We start from the raw sequence: 17,575 nt of genomic DNA, 5'->3' as shown, positions 1-17,575 counted from the left end.
TAATTCTCGCACGCCCAACTTTTTTTATCAGTTTTCCGCCAAAAAAAAGTTCAAGGATTATGTGAGTAAATATGGTAACAATGAACTTTCTGAGAAATGTGTTGGAAAACTAGCCACCTTATATACAAAGTGTCTCTTAACAGGAAGGGTACCGAAATCTTGCAAGAACGCCAACATCATTGCAATCCATCAGAAAGTAGACGTCAAGGACTCGAAAAATTACAGGCCCATTAGCTTGCTGTCTGTTCTATACGAACTATTAAAAAATAATAGCTAAAAAAAAAGAAGGCGACATTAGAGTTCAGTCAACCATAGAGCCAAGCAGAATTTCGGACAGGCTACTCCCCAATAGACCATGTTCATACTATAAATCAGGTAATAGAGAAATTTGTGGAATACAAGCAACCCCTATACATAGCTTTCATAGATTACGAGAAGACCTTTGATTCAAGGGAGAAATCAGCAGTAATGCAGGCACTGCGGAATTAGGGCATTGACGATCCCTACATAAACATACTTGAAGAAATATACAGTAGATCCACAGCCACCATAGTTTTCAATAAGAAAAGTGACAAATTTCCAATAAAAAAGGTTGTAAGTCACGGAGACATGATCTTTCCAATGCTATTCATTGCATGTTTAAAGGAGGTTTTCAGGACCTTAGATTAGGAAGAGTTAGGGATAAGAGTTAATGAAGATTATCTTAAATTAATTGGTGAGAGCAGTCAGGACGGATAAACTGAATGTGATGGCCGATACCATCAATGAAAACGCGGGCTGTACAAAAAGCGGAAGTGCGAATGATACGCCTCTGGGCAGCAATCAACGAGGTTACATTGTAAGGGGTCATCACTTTCTTAAGACGTTGGCGCAAATCAACTCGTATAACAGAAAACCCATGTCCACCAGAGCACCCGTTTCCACCAGAGCATCGACACATACTCCTTCCACTTCCACAGAAACCATGTTACACTGGCCTGATAGAGGAATTTCAGTACTAATTTCGAATGCAGTTTCTTCTCCATCAACTGCATCATTTAGTTTTTCGCATGACTTTTAGAGGAGAATGAGGCGGGTCGAAGCGGAAAAGAAAAACAGCGGAAGGGCGAAGGCGAGCGGCGTCTAGTGTCTCGGCTGTTCTGCGGTGCATTCGATGCTGGTGGAGATCGAGACCGGTGAAGAGGAGATGAATAACACTGACCTTGATAAGAGGCCCCGGTAAACCAATTCCGTTCACGCACGTCGTAACCTCGACGCTCATCTTGCTGGCGCTTTCGGCAGAAACGAGATATGTGGCCGCGATAGCCGCAGTAATAGCAGACAGGGCGGGACGAGCGCCAGGGTGGGGAGTAGAAGGCGTTAGGGCACCTGGAGATAGCGCGCTCAGGAGGATCGAAGAAGGGTCAGGTGGCATCAAACAGAAGTCGACCGGGGGAGCGGCAGCAACCGACGCGTAGCCTGGTTGCGGCAATGTCACGTGTACGTTGCTCAGAGACGCGGCAGCAACTTGAGCGTAGGTTGATATGGGGCGAGAAACAGGTGGCTGTATGAGATGATGATGATGATGATATGTGGGGTTTAACGTCCCAAAACCACCATATGATTATGAGAGACGCCGTAGTGGAGGGCTCCGGAAATTTCGACCACCTGGGGTTCTGTAACGTGCACCCAAATCTGAGCACACGGGCCTACAACATTTCCGCCTCCATCGGAAATGCAGCCGCCGCAGCCGGGATTCGAACCCGCGACCTGCGGGTCAGCAGCCGAGTACCTTAACCACTAGACCACCGCGGCGGGGCAGGCTGTATGAGATCAGGGCCGGTCAGGGATATAAGTTCATTCCTAATGAGGTCACGCAAAGGAACTCCCAAAGACTGTGTTGAACGTGGTAAAGGAGGTGTGAAGCCCATAGACCCTAATTCTTCCCGTACAATGTCCCGGATGAGGTCACGCAGAAGGCCATGAGACGTAGACTGGTGGTCGCCAATGTATGGTTTGAGAAGAACGAAGTCGAGCGAATCAAGGCGCTGGCATGTCGCGAAGACGTCAGCGATGATAGCTGGATTGTGCGCAGCGAGGGCATTAAAAGCAACAGGTCCAATGCCTTTCAAGATGTGGCGTACTTTGTCCGATTCCGGCATAGATGAATTGGCACGCCGGCACAGTGAAAGCACATCCTCAATGTAGGAAGTGTAAGATTTGCCGGGATGTTGTCGGCGAGTATTGAGAGTCCTCTTCGCGACAGGGGAACGAATGGCCGGTGTCCAAAAAACATGTCGCAGCTGGTGCTGGAAGGTCGCTCAGTCGGGTAAGTAAATGACATGGTTGAAATGCCATGTCTTTTCCACACCGGTCAAGTAGAAAGAGACGTAATGGAGCTTGGCGCTATCGTCCCAGCGATTAGCAACACTCACGCAGCTGTACTCATCCAGCCAGTCCTCCACATCTTCCTCGTGAAGACCGGCGAAGAGAGGGGGATCACGCTAGTGGCTGTGTACGTAAACAAAAGACGCGGCTGAAGACGGCGGGGAGAGATAGCAGCAGCGATGGCAGCAGCGCCGGCAGGCTCGTTCTGTGACATGCCGCCAGACACTGGGGGCGATCAGCGAAAGTGGGAAAGGACCGAGGACCGAAAATTCACCTCCACCACGTATGACATCTGGGTTGAGACAGCGTTTAGTCAGCCCAAGGGCTCAGCAGCGAACGGGTAATCTGAGTCCAAGCGCGTACACACCCGATGATGATGGTGGTGACACCCAGTGAAGATGAGGACAGGGACCCCAACGGATGATGATTTTAATAATGCATATATGAGAAGCGCATAACGAATGCCCGCAATATGCACAAAAATAAAGCAGTGTGCAACAGTCTCGGCAGAAAACAGCACTTTTCGATAAGTGAAGAGACGCTGGAAGTTGAAAATGTGTATGTCTTCTTAGAACAGGTAGCAACCGCACAGCCAAACCATGTGAGTGAAATAACTAGAAGAATAAAGATGGGGTGGATCACAATCGGCAAGCATTTTCAAATCATGAATAGTAATATGCCACTAACCCTCAAGAGGAAGGTATATAACAGTTGCACCTTGCCAGTACTTACCTATAAAGTAGAAAACCGGAGGCTTACAAAAAGGGTTCAGCTAAAATTGAGGACGACGCATCGAGCGATGGTATAACCTTAAGAGACAAGAAATGAGCAGAGTGGGCCAGGGAATAAACCGGCATTAAGGATATCAGTTGAAATCAAGAAGAAAGAAACACTGGCCGGGCACATGGCACGTAGGCAGGATAACCGCTCGCCATTAAGGATAACTGACTTGATTCCCAGAGAAAGGAAACGCACGGAGGGGAGACAGAAAGTTAGGTGAGCTGATGAGATTGAAACGCTTGCAGGTATATTGTGGCAATGGAAGGCACAACACCGGGTTGATTAGCGGATCATCGGAGAGGCCTCTGACCTGCAGTGGGCGTAGTCATGCTGATAATGATGATGATGAAAATAAAGGATAAAACGACTGAAATTATGCAAGTAAATATGCTAAAACCAAGAGTTACTGCAGGAGGAAACTAATTCAGAACACTTAATATTTGTGGTAACAGTGCCTTTCATACATGGACAAGCAGTGAGGCGTTCTACTTTTTTCTGATTTTGGTTTTAAATTTCTTTATTTTTGTACTAAACGAACATGACTACGGCAACTTGCAAGAGCGTCGTCTGCAGATTTTTCAGCAGAGGGGAGGGGGCAACATGTCCAACACACGTAGCCAGCATCACCTGACTCATCATCATCACACAGCCATCACTTGACTGGCAAGATTGGTAGAGTCAGTCGAAAGTGGCAGACAATCCTGAAGACAGTTTTACATGCATATGAAGGAGACAATCAAGCAGCGTAGCTTATTGCTTCTGTCTAGAAAAATGTTCGTTAATACCAGGAGGGAGGGGGGCATGTCCAAGAAGTTTTTGTGAAGTAGGTGCCATTGTTTTTGGTGTGATTGCATCCACTTTTTCAATTCAGCCAGCAGTGGGTTCTCCTGAGTTTGGCATGACGGCTCCTTGTTGCTGCTGTTCAACTCAACTCTAGTGCACCCGAGCAAGCAGCCATTTCTTTGCCAATCATAACTGCTTCAAAGATTAGTAAGGAGGAAATCCTTTTTCGACACAAGCCACGGCCTCACAATTACACGTGCTATGAAAGGTGAATGAGGGCAGTAAAACTTGAAGCTGGGCGAGTTAGTTCACACTTCAAGGTAAACTGGTGTGTGCAAATAAAGACAAGGACATAGGAAGAGAAGACAGGCACAAGTGCAAACTTTCAACTGACATTTATATTTAGTTACCGTTCAAATATATACCCATCAGACAGACACGATAGCGTAGTCACACGCTTACGACGAAACTGATTACAAGATATTTATTTATTTCTGCCTACTTGAAGTGATTCTACCAAGGTCTCCCGATTTGGAGCAATTTTGGGAGCAGCAAAATTTCCATTTCGTAGCACTTTGCAGCAGCAAAACTTTTCATTTTGAAGCACTTTGGATCGCTTTAAATTGCATCTGGGAGATCTCTGGAGCAACTAACTTCACATCCTGGAGTACAATGAGAAGCCGTTTGCATTAACATTCAAGTACACGAATAATTGCTTAGGGGCTCCTATGAAGAGCTAGGCATATTTTGATTCAATGCAAATCTCATGGAGTCAATCATCTCAGCAGCACTCCTTGTTTCACCAGATTATACAAAAATATTGGCGCATCACTCTTGAGCATTCTCAAACAATTTGTTCTGCGATCACTTTTTGTAGCAAATAAGCAGAAACCTTATTAAAGAAAAAGAACACTGTACTTTAAGAAATAACCTTCAAAATACACCTATGCAGTTATCAGCAGACATGGTAAGACATACAACAATGCTGAAATGCTAGGCTCCAGTGATGCTACCAAAGTCTTCAAATATTGACCAATTTTTGGAGCAGTAAAATTTTCATTTTGGAGCACTCTGAAGCAGGTAACCAATCTTGCACCTGGGAGTACTCAGTAGCAGCTGACCTCACATGCTAAAGTACAGTGAAGAATCAAGTTGCATTTACATTCAAGGGCCTGAATAATTATTTTGGAACCCTTGTGATGCTAGAAATATTTTGATTAATAAAAATAGTGAATGCTCTAAGGTGTTTGGCTCCATTAAGGAGCGAACTATCTTAGAGTACTCTCTATTTCCCTCGCTGATACAAAAATAAAGATAAAAACCGACATACTAACGTAGTTAGGCAAAAATAAGAGCATCATACAGTTAATAATTCACAAAACAACTTGTTCAGCACTTACTTTCGTAGAAGATAGACAGAATGCTGTTTCAATAAAACTGTACTTTATGAAATGATATTTTATACACAGTCGAGCCCACATATAACGGCCCCACTTAAAACAAACAATATCCGCATGACCGTGAAAGAATACATTGGTTCAATGGCATAAAATCGCACTTACAACGAACGTCTCCGAGCGCCGCTGATCGGTTACAGCGAACGGAGTCAACGATCTGCCGACTACCTGGGTGTCATGATATGCGCGGTAGGTTCATCTGGTGCGCGATGTTTGTGAGTTTGTGCTGTGCCGTACGCCGACGAAGATGACGATGAGACAAGGAAAAGGCGGAATCGTGTCGTCAAAGTCAAGCCAAGCCATGGGGAGAGAGAAGAGGAAGACGACGACGGGGCGTTCGAGAAGAAGGATCGGAACGAAACAGTGGCAGGCTGAAGCGCTCGTCGGGTCGTGGTCCCGAAGCCTACCTGTACCTGTGGTCCGCACGAGCCTGGCTCCCTTCTACCGTGTGATCCAGCAGCCGGCGCCGGTCCGTTGTACTCGGATCCGGGCGTTTTCCAGACCTGGGCCTACTACTGGCTGTCCGGGACGTGCTTGCTACACATCGACTCTGCCTCACGCTCCGCTTCGACCATGCCTGAGGCATCGCTGATGTCGGCGTAAGACGCAACGCAACGCATCGACTCATCTGCCTTCGACGTCACACGGTGAAGTATTTCAAACCTTGTGTAGTGCAGTGGGGGACTACGCTAAGCGTCAGACCTTGTCTTTCGGGAACGTGTGTCGTGCTCGTACTTAAGGCAGTTCTTCACTGTTGCCATGTAACACGCCAAGCTTCTTTATCGTTTTTTTTTTTTTCGTGGCATTAAAGCCTTATAACTCAAGTTGCAAACGTCTTCGTCAGTCTCGACAACGTTTATTTAAGTTGTCGTGATTGCCCGAACCTTATCCCTCACAATTGGCGTCCACGCGACAGGACGAAGCCGTTTGCACTGGGTTGAAATTTATAGGGAAGATGAGTGAGCAAGAGCTTATAACGCTAGCGGAACGCATGGGGCTTCAAGGAGCCGAGCTAAAGACGTGGGTAGACGCGCGGTTAGAGCGGGCTCATGAGGAATCTGTGCAAGCGCGTGAAGAGCGTTCCGCGGAAAGGCAGGCGGCGAAGGAACGTTTGGAGATAGAAGAGAGAACTCTTCAACTGCGAATTCGACTAGCTGCGGTTGAAGGTAGCCGAGAGCCAACAGCGCGGGACCGCGAACCTGAGAGGAGTCAAAGCCGCCCGTGCTTGATCAATCCTCACAACCTGATCCCAGTGTTTGACGAGGGGCGTGACGATCTCGATGCGTATCTCAAGAGGTTCGAACGCGTAGCAGTTGGTCAAGAGTGGCCTGAGGAGAAGTGGGCGACAGCGCTTAGTTTATGCCTCAGTGGGGAAGCATTGAAAGTCTTCGGTCGTCTGTCGCCAGAAGACTCAATGGATTACCAGAGTACGAAAGTGGCCTTGCTCCAGAGGTTTCGTTTCACAGCCGAAGGCTATTGCGAAAAGTTTCGGCAAAGCAAGCCTGAAGACGGCGAAACTGGTAAACAGTACGCCACGAGATTACAGAGTTACTTCGATAGATGGCTGGAAATGTCGGAAACGGACGAGGACTTTGCATCCGTGCGCAACCTCATTGTAGCTGAGCAGTTTCTGAATAACTGCCACGATCGCCTGGCACTTTTTCTAAGGGAGAAGAAATGCAGGACGGTAAAAGAAATGGCAGAAGCAGCTGATACCTTCTTGGAAGCCCAGCGGCAAACAAACTTGTTGGTATTTCGTACCAAGTCTGCAAACAACATTCCCAAGGAGCAAGAAGGATTTACTTATACCCGGCCTCCTCTTAGATGTTTCGTCTGTGATCGACCCGGCCACAGAGCATCTGATTGCCGCACGAAACCCCAACGAGTCTTCTGTGGGCACTGTCGGAAGCCCGGCCACGATGCAAGAGCATGCCCAAGCAACGGCGGGTCAAAGAAAATGACATCTTGCATCGTGTCTACTGACCAGAAGTCCGAGACGCCCCGATGTGCCGATGATTCATCACAAGATGAATATGTTGCTAGTGCACTCCGAACGCGCACCGCAACAGCTACACGAAACTTGCCGGTGTTACAGGGAGAAGTGTTTGGACATACTGTATCAGTCTTGAGGGATACTGGAAGCAACACCCTGGTCGTGCGACGTTCCCTCGTTCCCGATGATGCGCTGACGGGTACTACCGCCACTATTTTATTGGCCGATGGTAGTTGCATCGAGGTACCGGAAGCAGAAGTACGGATTCTATCGCCCTATTTCACCGGAAATGCGATAGTCAAATGCATGGCGTCGCCACTTTACGATGTCATCGTAGGAAATGTTCCCGGCGCCCGTGACGCTAATGACCCCGACTCAACGTGGAAGGAGTCAGCGGGCCTGAAGTCGGAAACTAATCAGGCATTGAATTCTGAAGAGAAATCCAAGGATGGATGCGGGACGAAGAGCACAGTCATGGTTGGTGTTTCAAGCAAAGGACATCGCCGGAAGCTCACGACTGCTAAATTTGGAAACTTAGAGGTGACACAGGAGTCATTTCGCCAAAAACAAGAGGAAGACCGGTCGCTGGATGTTTGTAGGGCGAAAGTCGACACCCTCATCCGCGGTAAAGGAGCCACATACCACTCATTTATGTTCGAGAAAGGAATCTTGTACCGCGTTTACCACTTGACTCCGGGTAAATCAGTTCAACAAGCGGTGGTTCCAAAGGCGTTGCGTGTCCATGTGTTGCACTTGGCACATGAATCACCGATATCTGGTCACCAGGGTATCAAGAAGACGAAGGACCGAGTTTTGGAGTCGTTTTATTGGCCCGGTGTACAGGAGGAGGTACGAAGATTCGTAAAATCATGCGACGCATGCCAAAGGACATATCCCAAAGGCAAAGTAGGCAAGGCGCCTCTTGGACGAATGCCTTTGATTGACACGCCATTCGAACGTGTGGCCGTTGATATCATTGGACCTCTGACGCCGATTTCAAAGAAGGGTAATCGGTACATTCTTACCCTTGTGGATTTCGCCACTCGGTACCCGGACGCGGTGGCTTTGCCCGCAATTGATTCGGCAACAGTAGCAGATGGACTACTGGAGATGTTCTCTCGAATAGGATTTCCACGGGAGATCCTCTGTGATCAAGCATCTTGCTTCACGTCAGGCCTGATGGAAGAGGTGAATGCTCTGCTTGCGATTCGACATTTGAGCTCGACGCCTTACCACCCGATATGCAATGGCTTGGTCGAAAGGTTCAACGGCACGTTGAAACAGATGTTGCGCAGGTTGTGCCAAGAGAAGCCGAAGTCATGGGACCGATTTCTTGCGCCTCTGTTATTCGCCTATCGAGAAGTACCTCAGGCCAGTATGGGCTTCTCGCCGTTTGAACTGATCTACGGCCGGCACGTCCGAGGACCCCTGGATATATTGAAGGAACTCTGGACCGGGGAAGACCTAGAGGAAGATATCAAGACTACTTACGGATACGTGCTTGATCTGAGAGAACGTCTTGAACGCACCTTGAAGCTGGCTCAAGAGAATCTCTCCCGAGCTCAACACTCGCAAAAGAAGTATTATGACCGAACCTCCAAAACCCGACAGCTCAAAGTTGGTGACCGGGCTCTTATATTGCTCCCAACCAGGGAAAACAAGCTTCTTATGCACTGGAAGGGGCCATTTCCGGTTACAGGAAAAAAGAATGACCACGACTATTGGTTGGACCTTGGGCACACCACGAAAATGTTTCACATAAACATGCTCAAGCGCTACGAAGAACGTAGGTGCTGATTATATGAGCAGGCTACAGGTGTAGGTGCTAGCTATACCACATTAATGTAATAATGTACCATATGCCTAGGGACTCTCACATACAGACTATTCTCTTGGTGCAACAGTTCTGTACATTTGTTTGTTGTAAGTCTTGTCTCCCGCGCACTTTGGACAGTTTTTTTTTTTTTAAAAAAAAAAAAACTTTTGAAAGGGGGGACTTTTGTCATGATATGCGCGGTAGGTTCATCTGGTGCGCGATGTTTGTGAGTTTGTGCTGTGCCGTACGCCGACGAAGATGACGATGAGACAAGGAAAAGGCGGAATCGTGTCGTCAAAGTCAAGCCAAGCCATGGGGAGAGAGAAGAGGAAGACGACGACGGGGCGTTCGAGAAGAAGGATCGGAACGAAACAGTGGCAGGCTGAAGCGCTCGTCGGGTCGTGGTCCCGAAGCCTACCTGTACCTGTGGTCCGCACGAGCCTGGCTCCCTTCTACCGTGTGATCCAGCAGCCGGCGCCGGTCCGTTGTACTCGGATCCGGGCGTTTTCCAGACCTGGGCCTACTACTGGCTGTCCGGGACGTGCTTGCTACACATCGACTCTGCCTCACGCTCCGCTTCGACCATGCCTGAGGCATCGCTGATGTCGGCGTAAGACGCAACGCAACGCATCGACTCATCTGCCTTCGACGTCACACGGTGAAGTGTTTCAAACCTTGTGTAGTGCAGTGGGGGACTACGCTAAGCGTCAGACCTTGTCTTTCGGGAACGTGTGTCGTGCTCGTACTTAAGGCAGTTCTTCGCTGTTGCCATGTAACACGCCAAGCTTCTTTATCGTTTTTTTTTTTCGTGGCATTAAAGCCTTATAACTCAAGTTGCAAATGTCTTCGTCAGTCTCGACAACGTTTATTTAAGTTGTCGTGATTGCCCAAACCTTATCCCTCACACTGGGAAACCAATTTCAACCACCGATCAGGCATCGGCGAGGTGCCCATATATTCTTATTGTTAAACGCCGACCCAGCCTTCGCGCCCCTTTAGTTGCCGCTCTCCCCAACCGCTTTTTGTTATGCACCCCTCCGTCCTTTGTTCGCCTGCTGCTCTGAGAACCCCGCATCGCCAGACAAGGCTAGTGTTTTCACACTGCCACCGACCTTTCGAAGACCGGTCGGTCATCTACCCCGTTTTCGATCGCTGGTACTGTCGTTGGCGTCGCCGGCCTGGAGTGACCAGACCATTTGCCAACATTGTCAGCCACCGACTGTATCCGATAGTCTGCGTCTAGTGCACGCGCGTACGCTATTCCACCGACTGATAATTTGCGATTCATTTCGTGTTTAGGACGTGTTCACGCTTACTTCGCACTCAACTCAGCATGTTTTCTGCGCGCGTGAGGAAGCGCCAAAATGGCTGTTATTTGCGCAGAACTAATTGCGAAATATCAAAGCTCGTGAGGCCACCCAAACCCGCTGGCGCAACGAAACGATTTTTTGACCACAGCCACCGATTTGTCAAACACCGTCGCGCACACTGGTTTAGGCGGCCATGCATTCTATCCAAGCTTTTCTACGTGCGAGTTTCGCGGACCTTTCAAGCAAGCTACCCAACCTGCCTCCTTCCCATGTGTTTTGGTTTTTAAGGCCGCCCTCCTGCTGCATCCTCCCCTCTCTTTATCGCAACTCCTTGCCCTTCCCTCGCAAGTCTGCTCACCTCTCTCGATCATAACCCCTTCGCTCATCTCCACCGCTCCGCGACGCCCGCCACGCTGGCTCGAATCAGTTTCGTTTTCTGACTGGAAACGGGCCCAGAACTGTTCCACGCGCTCTGGCATGTGTGTCGCGTGTGCGCGTCTTGCTCGCTCTTGCTGTGCGTGTGTGGTCATGATGGCTAACGGGAGGACTAGCACACTTTTTCGTGCCGCTCAACAAATGTCGAAAGTGTGACCGCTTGGCTTAAGCGTAATCTGTGCGTTAGGTGCCGTGTTGCGGAGCGCTTGCTTATAGCTGTTGACCACCTGGCAGCCAACTTGCCGCTTCGTGAATTCCTGTATTCAGCTGTGGAGATGGTGAATATTTCGTGGGCGGTGATGACGACTACATGCGCGCGAAACTGTTTTCGCAAGGTTGACTTCATCGACGTCGGGCCCGATGCTAAGCCTGAAGCTTCCGAAATGGGGCGGCGATTTGTGGCCGCGTGTCCTCGACTCCGACCTGGGAGAGCAGGTGGAACATCTGTTGCGATGGTTTAATTGTGGCCGATGATGATGCTGACACTGCGGAACCGTGCATGGATTGGGGCATTGTGAAAGAAGCACGTGGCGATGCGATTTGGAGGAATCGGATTGCGAGAATGATGAAACTTTGAAGCCAGTGCCTCATGCAGCTTATGCCATGGGCCTCAGCGAACGAGCACCCTGCCGTTTTAAATGAACTCGAGACCGCTCTTATTGCTTCTCTTCTTGAAAACACATGCATCACGAACTTTTTGGGGCAATAAGAGGGTTGTGTTTTCACTCGCAACTTCTTTAAAAGCTGTGTTTCATTTACTACGAACTTTGGGATACAGCGAACACATGCCGCGTCACACTCAGGTTCGTTATAAGCGGGCTTGACTGTACACCTATGCAGCTATCGTCAAACAAATGCTGCGAGGTTGTCACAATTAATCTTGGGGGTAATTGCTAATGATGGATAGAGGGGTGAGACAGGAGACCGTGGTGGCAATACAAACAAACTTTATGTAACATTTAACAAAGAATGGGAAATTCCAACGCTTACTATTAATCTAACACGCACACACACACAAAACTCGGCTCTATGCCGCAACCAAAACAAACAATAAGTCAGGTTATGGGTCAACCCTAGCTATAGCTGGTAGCTAGCCAATATGGTTTTTTGGTAACTAAATTATCTTAGTTTTCGCGTCGACCCCGTGCCTTTTGCTGAGTCGACAGTTCATCGCGTCTCTTGCCGATGTCCTTTGAAAGCTCTGAAGGCCGACAGTGGTTGCTCCTCCCCAGCAAGCCACTTGTCTTTTTTGCCACTGTCACCATCATTTTCGTCTTTGGCCTAGCCAGATTCGGCTAAACTGATGACGGGGTACTTCGATGAAGGGGCACTTCGCTGACGGGGCACTTCGATGACTGTTGATGCGGGCTGCTTTTGTCCTGCCACAAATCGGAAGCGCTGTATGCCCACCAAGAACTGCGGTAAAGAGGTTCGGCAAGTCCAGACAGCCTAACTCAGGTCTGCGAAGGTCAACGGTCACTCCCCAGGCCTTTTACGCCGACAGCCTCCAGAAACGAGTTGCTACTGCTTTTGTCACCGACTTCTATGGTCTTCGCAGTTTGGAGCTCCACAGCACAGCGCCATTTCTTTCTCTGTGATTTTCCAGCACAGCTCGGGCTGGGCGCCATGACCTTTCCTCCAACCAATCCTGTACATGGACTTGGCAGGAGTGCACACCATTGTGGCCTCGCGCACCACCGCCGCATCCCGCTGTTTGGCACGAGCCTCGTGCCCTTTTATGCATAGCACAAGGCCGAACTTGAAGTTGACGAGCTCCCTGTGATTGGCGGGAGGGCTGTTGAAGAAAGGTGCGTGTTGTGCACAGGCCACGAGAAACCGCTCGAGCGAAGAAGTGTAGCTGTCACGGTTATCTCAGCAGCACTTGCAAAGCATTCGATTTAGAGAGACAGGAGACTGTGGTGAGAAAACAAATACACTTTATCAAACAATGCTAACAGAGGAAACAAACACTGAAAGTTACCGCAAGACAAACATGCACACAATAATCGGCTATCCAGAGAAATTAAAGCTAACACTGACCCAAGTCAAGTTCAATACCTTCGCCCTAATCTATAGCTCCTCTTATGCGATCACGCAACAGTGGAATGTCTTACTGTTCCTGTGATGACAATGAAGTGTCACATAGTCGAAATCTTTGAAGACATTTCGCAGCTGTCAGCGGCGGCCCACGTCCGCCTGACTATCAACTTATCTTCTTCATTCGTAACCCGGTTGCCATGGGCCTTGGCAGGTTAGGCTTAACCATCCCTGTCCCACTCCAGAACTGTATAGTCGGTCGCAGCTGTCCTGTGAAAATGATGAAGAGCGGCAGGTTACAAGGTGCCGCTGTTACAAGGTGCCACAGGTCCAGAGGGCGTCTTTCGCTGTCTACCAAGGTCAATGAATGCTTTTGCTTTTTGGCTCCCTAATGCTGCTACCTAAAGATACAGGTTACCAAAGCCTTCGCTACGAGAGCAACGCCATCTCTTCTATCTTTGTTCGGCGCTCCACAGCACAATGACACAATGTGGAAATATACGAGTGCACAAAATATAAGGAAAAGCACTTGACAGGAAAGACCTAGTGCGCTTATATATTTCCACATTATGTTTTACCAATTGGCCCAGCATTTCACTTTATTGAAGCACAATGACACCTCATCTTGTAGAATTTTTCCACCACAGCTCAAATCGCGCACCACAGGCTTTCCTCTAACTAATGCCGTAAGTGAAAATGAAACATAAACCATAGAGGCCTCGTGCCCCATCACGGCATTCCACCGATTGGCACGTGCCTCATGCCCTTTTACTCATGACAGTGGCAGCTGGCTGAATGAGTCAGAAGACAATGACACTCAACAAGAGCAGATGGAGCACCGGGCATCATACCAGTTTTTCCCATCGTCGTGACCTGCCGAGCTGGGCCTTGCTACAGCTACCATGACCCCTGCTATCTCGTCCTCGGCTTGAACCTTGTCCCGAGCAGGAATCGTAGCATCGGGCCCATGCTGGGGTGCTATGCCCGAGCCTGAGCCATGATCCGGCACTGTCTTGGGAGCTTTGGCCATACCCGACATGTTGATGCACTTCTGTGACCGCACATTGTCTCGGTGTTGTGCTACATCACCTACACCACCCACCACAGTGCCATTGCTGTCACAAAGGCCATCCTGCAAGCCCTACTGCGTTCCCACTATCGAAGCCTGCCGCCCAATGCTGCACGATTGTAGTCTGTGAGTCTGCTTGACTGACAATTCGGTCAAGTATGCTGACGCTCGTGTAATACATGTTAGCCCCACATTCACTATTCCATCGTAATAAAGTGTCCCTTTGTCTTTTAATGCTCTCTTTGCTCATCTGACTAACCTGTGCTCATATTCAGATCCCACAATGTTAAATAATACCCCACATTAAACCTCTTTACGTTAAACATGTCGTGCTCTAGTTGCTGCTGCATATGACTTTGTTCTTTCAGAGCTTGTAAACTTTTAGGGGCAAAGCTCCTTGTGGTTGAGCCGTGTTTGCTGCCATCCCTCGATGACAATGAAAAACAATCATGTTTTAGAGCACACATTCTTTCTCAGCCACCATGGCACAGCACATGCAAGGTACTTACTATACGCCATGACAAAGACGCTCGTCACGATGAAAACAATGACAATAAATACGACAATCATCAACAACGACTGGCTTGTACAGTATATGATATCTCGATGTGCCCGACAATGCATTTCCTATGACTAGAAACAACCAACAACCACCAGGGGAATGGGCACAGACGTCTTCTTTGCCAACTTAAGGCTAGATTTGATACCACAAAATAGTATAATAAAGGCAAACGAAATTCCCAATGCAACACAACATACCATTTATGGTCAATAAACTTTTCATGTAAATGTACACGGCTTTGTCACTCATTTACATGCATGAGTGCTCAACATTACGAATGATTTACAGTACCACTGCTTTGCACACTTATCATCATTAATTTCATGGATATGCTGCAATTTCTTTTGAAGCACATAAAAAAAAGACGTCTCGCTTCATGCTGTTTCTGCAACATTTAGGCAGGCTGCACGTTGAACCAACCATTGCAATTCATCGAAATGAAGCCACCAACAGCTCGCTAATACAGCAATATGCAGCTGATCGTGCTAGGTGCCGTATTTACATGATTGCATGTCGACTCGAATGCAAGTTGACCTCTCTAACATCCTACAAAAAAAAAAAAAAAGTGAACAAGTTTCATAAACAAAATGCATTTGCAACGTCCCTGGGAAAAATAAGGCGAGCTCAAGATACGGTGTGGAACAATGAATTCACAGCAGCACTTGAAAGCTTTACAGACAACCTAAATTCGAAGCAATATCCATTGATCATTAAAAAATAAATAACCTGCATATCGCTATTGAGGGTGTTGGTTGTACACTAAAAATCCAGTACTATATGTTGAAGGTGGAGGCGGAGCATGTACATAATTTCGTAACCACGCCACACCATACCTGATTTCACTATCGTTTTGGTTTTCATAGTAAGTCGACCTTCAATCGGAACTATAGTAGACTCATGATAATTTAAACTGATGATTCATACTTTTAGTTAATTCAAACAAAATTCAATTTTTTGGTTGGCCCTCTATCCTTTCAATGTATTTAAAAGCTTTTCAACTCAAACTTCATCATTTGCATTAATTATTACCTCTTCTAGTTTCACACAGGAAAATATCTGCTGCTTTCCTATTACTATTCAAAAAATTTGTGTGCTTATATAATCCTAACCGTCTCAAAATGAAAAAAAAAAGTGCCTCAGGCTTTTAACAAAAAGACGCTTTGCTAATAAACAAATGTTATAGTTGAAGCACACGAATAGTAAACCGAGATGCTTCTCAACTGGTACAGAGGGCTCTGTGCTGAAGGCACCTATAGCAAATAGACAGTTGGCCAATTCACGATTTCTTTAAAAGGTCTGATCAGTAATAAATGGACAATAAACTCGTGGATTGTACACCTTTGCTTTCTGTTCACGGGGTGCAGTTGGGGTTTAAAAACACTTTAAAAAAATTTACATGCGATAAAAAACAATGTGTCGCCTTACCCATAGTCATATATGTGACTTCTGATAATGCAATATCCTTGATAATTCAAACAATATTCGGAGTCCCTTTTAGATTGAATTAACGAGAGTCGACTGTAGCTTCAGTTTCAATTTGTATGTCTGGCCCTCCCAACTCCGTATTTCAAATTTAGATAAAATGGGTTGACCTACAGTCGTGTAAATATGGCACTCCAAACACAGCCATGCACAGTGGCAATAGTGGCATAGTGCAATTTCTGGTGAGACAGGTATAGTGAGGCCTCAGATGCCTCATAAAACAGGAAATTTGACCATCAGTGATGAATGTCCTCAAGCACCAAGGACGAGTGACCTAAAAAATCATCACGGTATGACATCACAGAATGGAAAAGAAAGGACAGCATATAAGCGAAGTGAATGAGGATGAGTGGACGAAGCAGTGGGATCATTCGGTGTTACAGTAAATCATCTGTGACACTGACCACTCACGCATGAAAATGAATGACAATGCAGTGTACAGTTATATTCAATGTTCATTGGTCCTAAATCGTATGCACAACTCTTCTGTGATCATCATCATCAGCGTCATCATCATGGCGTACCTTGCATGTGCTCAGCTACGGCGCACAACAATGCCAACGGACAAGCCTCGACCTTAAGGTACTTCGCCCCTAAAATGGTGACATCATCATGACATCCCAAATTCTGGAGTGACGTAATGCGACACGATGCTGTCGTAGCACCCTTGGACAGTAAACGAATCCGGAGATTGTGCGACCTTGAGAAAGAAAACAGAAACGGCACTTGGCAGTGGCACGTGAAACCACGGCTCATGTTTCCTACTCCCTCATAGTACGTCTACTACCGAGAAGAACAAGGTGATGGACTTCGAGTCGTCTCAAGAAATGCACAGGGGACCCAGCGAGTTTTCTTCTTCCACATTTATGGGAAAACATAAAATATGGACAGTCATGGTAAGAGTTGCCACGATTGAGCTTGTGCCAGCCCACATTCATTACTGGCAAAACTTTCTTATGGACTTTGTTAGCAGCGTCGGTACAGCTGAAAACAATGGCTGACCTGGCCAAGGGTGTAGTCTGGGGGCAGGAGTACCCCCATCAGTTGGGCCATGCGGTGGAGCAGTCGCGGCATCTCCCGCAGCTGCTGCCTCGCCTGCTGGGGACGACAGGTCCATGCATGGTCCACCAGGTACACACTGAAAGCCACACTTAGTATTTAGGTGATTCATGCCCCTCATTCAGAGTCCACTCTAAACTAACTATAATAGAGAAAGCTAGCTGAGACGTTCGAAATGCTGGGTGAATTCATGATTCTAAGATTTAATGGCAAAAATTTAACTAAACTACTTAACGCATCCTCAGTATGTGCAGTGACCCCAAATGAGCTTAGGTTGCCCAGTCCACTACTAGTCACATATGTCTCTGTAAATGTCCCATAAGGGACAGTGGTTGTTGCTGCAAGCTGATTTGGTGCAACGGATGGTCAACGGTTCAGGTACTTTTCATTTCTGGCAAATTTATCAGCAGAAATGAAAAGTGGAA

General features: G+C 47.5%; 1 protein-coding gene across 6 annotated transcripts in view; it reads right to left on the bottom strand.

Annotated features, from left to right (window-relative positions):
• The window catches only part of TTLL12 (Tubulin tyrosine ligase-like 12), a 457,993-nt gene that overhangs the window by 278,799 nt on the left and 161,619 nt on the right, over window positions 1-17,575 (bottom strand). For all 6 annotated transcript variants that reach the window (XM_075882498.1, XM_075882503.1, XM_075882499.1 and 3 more), the window contains one exon: window positions 17,094-17,229. In XM_075882498.1, coding sequence (XP_075738613.1) covers window positions 17,094-17,229 — 136 coding nt within the window. The remainder of the gene's footprint in view (window positions 1-17,093; window positions 17,230-17,575) is intronic.

The sequence above is a fragment of the Rhipicephalus microplus genome, unplaced genomic scaffold (assembly GCF_043290135.1).
Source record: "Rhipicephalus microplus isolate Deutch F79 unplaced genomic scaffold, USDA_Rmic scaffold_12, whole genome shotgun sequence".
In the NCBI taxonomy this organism is placed as follows: domain Eukaryota; kingdom Metazoa; phylum Arthropoda; class Arachnida; order Ixodida; family Ixodidae; genus Rhipicephalus; species Rhipicephalus microplus.
The sequence above is the reverse complement of the archived record's forward strand: the minus strand, read 5'-3'. Positions and strand labels throughout refer to the sequence as shown.